The sequence below is a fragment of the Mastigoproctus giganteus genome, chromosome 7 (genome assembly GCF_048544385.1).
Source record: "Mastigoproctus giganteus isolate SK-2022 chromosome 7, ASM4854438v1, whole genome shotgun sequence".
Classification (NCBI taxonomy): Eukaryota; Metazoa; Arthropoda; class Arachnida; order Uropygi; family Thelyphonidae; genus Mastigoproctus; species Mastigoproctus giganteus.
In genome coordinates this window covers 74049466-74056172 of record NC_143581.1, presented here as the reverse complement: position 1 = coordinate 74056172, position 6707 = coordinate 74049466, and the positions used below count along the sequence as shown (strand labels likewise).

Sequence of the window (6707 nt, the reverse complement as noted above, 5' to 3'; positions counted from 1 at the left end):
AGGCACAAGACATTCCAGAGCTCTCTTGCAGTTTTGTGTAAACCATCAAAAATCCCACAATAATAGAGCATAAAAGAAGTACTGTATTCAGACTCATACTGTCAAAAAAGAATATACCTTCAAAACCTTCGTTCCAACAGATGATAGAATAACAGCCAAATGTCATGATTTGCAACATCACATATATAGTATTTTAATATACAACAAAAACTAATATGCTACATGCATCATTATAAAATAATTTTTTTAATTTCTTAAATACATTTAAAGTATTAATACATCAGCCACAGGAACCATCTTTCCATCCATATAGCCACCTTTCATCAACTTGGCTGCAATCAAACTGGGGCTTTCCAAGCTTATGGTTTACATCATTGTGAAGATTACAGAGCCACTGAGAAAATTCATGTCTGTTTTTAGTAACAGGCGGCTTACTTTTCAAGCTGCATAAAAAACAAACTTGTTATTTACATTGATCAAATTTAAATGTATAGATAATGAAAATTATAAACAATTAACTGCAAATTAAAAAAAAAAAATTGTACAAGAAATTTGATAATGTTTCCTCTAGATCAGAGGTTCCCAAAGTACGGGGGGGCATGAGCTCCCTCCCACTGTATGTGTGGGGACACACTTGGTTTCATGACACTTTTTTAAAATAAAATATGAACAAATTCATTTATTTTATTTTAATTTTTGAGATTAAATATACTAAAGTATGTATACTCATAATTAAATTGTCAAATTGTTTATCTGCACTTGTTCTGGATGGTGGGGGTGAAATTTATGAAATATGTTAATGAGAGACATCAGATATAAAAGTATAGAAACATCTGCTCTAAATATATGGTGTTTTTATTTCAGCAGGATATATTACCGTGTGAAATGATCATAATCAACTAAGTTATATTAATGGTACGTTTATTATAAAGGTATTTCAGTCCCTTTACAATAAATGAAATATTTTTTTAGATGGACCATATGATAACTCTTTCTAATGGTTAAGAATATATAAATAGTCCAGTTACTGACTGGAACTTATGGGTTCATTACTCATACACTAGCAAGACTTTTGGATTTATTGGATGACTGTTTCCTACAGCACAGCAGTATGTTAGAAAAGCAACCCTACATTTAGATTAAACCAAATGCAGGGTATTCAAACATAGATAAGTCTGGTACCCACTGAATATTAATTTGTAGATCAGTAAATTTTATCTGAACTACAACTGCAGTCTTGTCTAGATGATCCTGCAATGCTTCTTTAACCAGTGACTCCATTATTTTCCCCAGAACAGAAGTTAACCTAACAGGCCTGTAATTACTCATGTTGCTCTTTGATTCCCCCCTGAATTGGGGATACATTTGCACATCTCCACAGGGGTGCATTATACCCTTATGGGACCCAAGGCACAATGGAATTATACCCATATAAAGAAGAAACTAATAAAGAACATTTTCAATTTCATTTTATTGTGACAACAAAAATTATATGACAACAAAAATATCTAATCCAGAAGAATAATTCATAAATAATGAATAATTATTCTGAATAATGAATAATTAATTATCATAAAGAATAATTCATAAACTGCTTCTATTAGAATGAGCAGAAGCCTGAAAAACAAGATGCATGGTATTTCAGAGACTGCTGGGAGCCATTGTGGTACAAGTAAACACATGGGTTGTGTTAGGGTAGCTAAGAATAGAAACAGGTGCAGGTATACTTGCGTGTACACCAATGCTAGGAGTTTAGTAAATAAATTTGATGAATTTGAGGTATTGCTCAAAACATCGAAGGCAGATATTGTTGGGATATCAGAGACGTGGTGTCACACAGATATAAGGGATGTGGAACTGCAATTTGGGGAGTACAACGTCTACAGAAAGGATAGACAGGATAGGAAGGGGGGAGGTGTTATGCTATTAGTTAAGAAACACATAAAAACCAAGGAAGTGAAACCAGTCGACATCGCTGGACAGTGCAGTGTGGAGTCAGTTTGGTGTGACATAAACATTGGGAGATCAAAATTGAGAGTAGGAGTGTGCTATAGGCCTAATGACTCTGATGAGTATAATAACGAACTGTACAGGGAAATAGAATGGGCCAGTAAATCAGAGTGTCTTATAATGGGAGATTTTAATTTCCCAGATATTGACTGGAATATGGGGGCTGGATACTCACACACTAGCAGGGCTTTTGTGGATTTATTGGATGATTGTTTTCTACATCAGCATGTTCGGGAGGCAACTAGAGGGAGTAATACTCTTGATTTGATTATCAGCAGTGATTCTTCATGCATTAAGAATCTGCAGATAAATGAACCACTAGGTGGCAGTGATCACAGTGTGCTGAAGTGGGATTTACTCAAAGAGGTAACTACCATTAGGGGTAAAGGGAAGGGTTATTGCTTCCGTAAAGGCGACTTCGATGGACTGAGACAGTATTTAAATTCTATACAGTGGGACCAACTGATGATGTTACCAACAGCAAATTCAAAATGGGAAGCATTCAAAGAACTTATCTTGGAAGCTACTAGGCTTTACATACCAACTAAGAAATATTGTTCAAGGTTTAGGCCAAAATGGATGTCAGATGAACTAATGAGGCATATGGCAGAGAAGAAAAATGCATGGGATACTTACAAATTAACACATGACACAGAAGCCTATGATAGATGCAAGTTGATATGCAACCAAGTTACAAAGGAGGTTAGGCAGGCGAAGGCAGATTACGAGAAATCCTTGGCAAGGGATGCAAAGAAAAACAGCAAAGAGTTCTTTACTTATGTAAACTCTAGAAGGAAAGGGATGAATCAGATTGGTCCACTTGATATTGATGGGTCAAGTGTTGATGATCCTGCTCAGGTAGCTAACAAACTAAATGAATATTTTGCATCGACATTCACACATGAGGAGTTATTCAGCGAGGGGAATGCCAGAGGTGTATTCAACTCTAGCAGTAAGTTACAGAATCTTGAAATAACTGGGAGTAAAGTGGAGGAGAAACTGTTGAAGATAAACACAAGAAAGGCAACCGGGGTGGATGGGATCTATCCAGTTATATTAAAGGAGGCAGCAAAGGAAGTAAGCAAACCCTTAGCCATAATTATGAGAGCTTCCTTGGACTCAGGGGAGGTACCCATAGACTGGAAATGTGCAAATGTGACCCCAATTCACAAAGGAGGATCAAAGGCTGACACAAGTAATTATAGACCTGTGAGCTTAGCTTCTGTTCCAGGAAAATTAATGGAGGCACTGGTTAAAGAAGCACTGCAGGATCATTTAGACAAGACTTCAGTTATAGCTCAGACACAGCATGGTTTTGTTAAGGGGAAGTCTTGCCTGACCAACTTGATTGGATACTATGATGCAGTCACAAAAGAACCGGATGCAGGGAATAACTTTGATATTATATACTTGGATCTTAGAAAGGCTTTTGATACTGTTGCACATGGAAGACTGCTACACAAATTGGAGCAGTGTGACATTGGAGGCAAATTGCTGCTATGGATAAAGGGGTGGTTGGGGGGGGAGAAGACAGAGAGTGGTAATCAATGGACACTGCTCATCGTGGACTGATGTTATTAGTGGAGTCCCTCAGGGCTCAGTGTTGGGTCCATTATTGTTTTCTGTATTTATAAATGATATTGATGATGGTATATCGGGATTAATGTCCAAGTTTGCAGACGATACAAAGGTTGGCAGGGTTGTCAAGGACACTACTGACACTATGCTGCTGCAACAGGATCTGGAAAGGTTGAGCAGATGGGCTGAGAGGTGGCAAATGAAGTTTAACATTGACAAATGTAAAGTACTACACATGGGAAACAGCAACCCCAGAGCAACATATCAACTCTGTGGTACAACACTGACAGTGGTAGAGAATGAAAGGGACTTGGGGGTGGTTGTGCAGGCAGATATGAAGTTCTCTGAGCAGTGCAGACGGGCTGCAAGAGTAGCTCATGGAGTATTGTCAATGATATACAGGAATTTTTCCAGCAGGGATAAGGAGGTGATTATTCCATTGTATAAGGCGATGGTCAGGACACACCTAGAGTACTGTATACAGGTCTGGAGGCCTCATTTCAAGAAGGATGTAGAGCTGCTGGAACGAGTACAGAGAAGGGCAACAAGATTAGTGAATGGAACAAAGGGGTGCTCTTACGAAGAACGGCTTAAGTTTTGCAAATTACAGTGTCTGGAGACTAGGCACCAGCGAGGTGATCTGATAGAGGTGTATAAAGCCTTGAATGGTTTAAGCATGCTCAGTGCTGATGGGATTCTTCCTCTAGCTCAGAATAATCACCTGAGAGGGCATAAATTCAAATTGAGGAAAGACAGATGTAGGATGGATGTGCGGAAATTTGCCTTTAGCCAGCGGGTGGTTGGTTGGTGGAACAGACTTCCATCCCTTGTGGTGGAGGTTGATAGCCTAAATAAGTTTAAGGCTCAGCTGGACAGGTATTTTTAACGAACGGAGGGGTGAAGTGGAAGTGGTTTTTTTTTTTTTTTTTTTTGGCTGATGCTGCATAAGCTTGCTTTCTTGCATCAAATGCCTCTACTAATGCTAATGCTAAATGCTAATAATGTATACACAAACTAATAAGTATTCTTATACTACTTTATATGGACTTTTTGTGCTTTTTGGGCTGAGAAATTGTATATCAGTTCATTATAATCAAATCTCAATGCAAATTATTGCCAAATTACTTAATTTTTCTTGTCCAAGTGAATTACTAATATAATTCTTAACTGTTTTAAGCATAGAAAACGATCGTTCTGCTGATGTGCTCGAAACAGGAATTGACAAAAATATTTCTAAAATTATGTCCACATTAGGAAAAGTTGATATTAGTCCACCTTGAATTGCTTCGTACATTAAAGAAGGTGAATATAAATACAAACAGAGGCCATGAGTTTATCGCTATATATCGGGTATCCGCTGTATTTGTTAATATAAAACAAAATAAAAATGAATGTTCTAAAACAAAATAAAATACCTACGATATTTAAGTTAAAATCTTATCGAAAAAGTTCAGCTCTCAGTGTTCTTCTGTCACTCAATATTTAATGTTCTTACACTCGTTTTTTAAGTTAATTACGCATTAAAATCAAAAACTGCTGAATTATTCCGCTGCACCCTCAGTTCTGCTTGGACGTTCACTCGAGACTGGTTGATAAGATCATGGCTACCTTCTCCCTGCTATTTAGGGCTTTCATGTGAAGAACACAGGTGACTGCTTACCTGGAACTAGCAGCGACATGCAGCTAAAGCTTCTCACAGGCTATGAACACATATAAAACAGTTGACCAGTGCGACTTCTCGGTATGCGATTGGGTAGGTTTACGGGCGCCACTGAATTGCGGAACGTTAATCCCTTTTGCTCTCGGGTAAACTAAAATTGATCACTAAATTGCCAATCACCCCCACCTGCAATTTAGCAGGTGTCCAGTAATTTTCAGGTAAAACTTATCAAACTATAAATAATTATGGAGGAAAGAGGGAGAGTGGGTGGTTTACTAATGCCCATCGCAGGACATTTCAATAAAATGTTCGCTGGAATGTGCACTGAAATAATTGAAAGTAGAAGGGAAAAATATTTTTGCAGGTAAACAATTTTAAATTTATTAAGATTATTACTTTATTCAATACCACTCATATACCACGTGAAATTAATAATATAGTTTATTAAACAATCGCATAAACCACTATACATTAACGTGATGTTTCAGGCATTTACTGATACCCATCATCAGATCGTGGCTACCTTCTCCCTGCTACTTAGGGCTTTCATGTGAAGAACACAGGTGACTGCTTACCTGGAACTAGCAGCGACATGCAGCTAAAGCTTCTCACAGGCTATGAACACATAAAACAGTTGACCAGTGCAACTTCAACAATTCGACAAGATACCTGAAATGTCACCTTTAGGCTTAAAAAGTATATTATTAATTTCATGTGGTATATAAGTGGTATTAAATATAGTAATAATATTAATACATTTAAATTTGTTCGCAAAAATATTTTTCTCTTCCACTTTCAATTATTATTATAGCCTGTACTGCATTTCGCTGCTAGTTCCAGATAAGCAGTCACCTGCATCCTACGTGGGGACATCCTTAAGCATAAGGCTATCAAGGGTGCTGCTTCCATACAAGACAGTCTTTACTTTTTCAATTAACTCAACTATTTAAGGAAGAACTAAATATAAAATTTCATCAAAATCGGTAAAACCATTTTTGAAAAAAACGTAATTTTCAAATTAATCTTCAAGTTCATTGACCTTCATGTAGAAAGTCAGTTTCTGATAAAAATCACTTAAAAATAATAAAAAACAGCAATGAGTTTTCCAGTGATTTTGGGGCCTCCCTCTGATTGGGGCCCTAGGCAGATGTCTTTTTTGCCTATTGGATAACATGCCCCTGCATCTCCAGTTCATGGGGATCTCCCCTGTCCAAGGATGCTCTCATAATTACGGCTAAGGGTTTGCTGTCTCCTTTAATATAACTCGATAGGTGGCTAGGAAGCTTTTCTTATATTTAACTTCAACAATTTCTCCTGCAATTTGCTCTCAGTTATTACAAAATCATTTAGCTCCCTGTTACAGTTTGATAAGCTTCTGGCCTCCACTTCCCTACTGAGATTTGTAAGGTTAGTATTAATAAGGCCAAGTGATGCAAGGAAGCACCGAATTCCACTCTCA

General features: G+C 37.4%; 1 protein-coding gene across 1 annotated transcript in view; it reads right to left on the bottom strand.

Annotated features, from left to right (window-relative positions):
• Positions 1-227: 227 nt before the first annotated feature.
• Alr (Evr1_Alr domain-containing protein Alr) overlaps positions 228-6707 on the bottom strand; it is a 29333-nt gene continuing 22853 nt past the window's right edge. The window contains exon 3 of the mRNA XM_090378347.1: positions 228-443. Within this exon, the coding sequence (XP_090234473.1) occupies positions 281-443 (163 nt within the window). The 3' untranslated portion in view covers positions 228-280. The remainder of the gene's footprint in view (positions 444-6707) is intronic.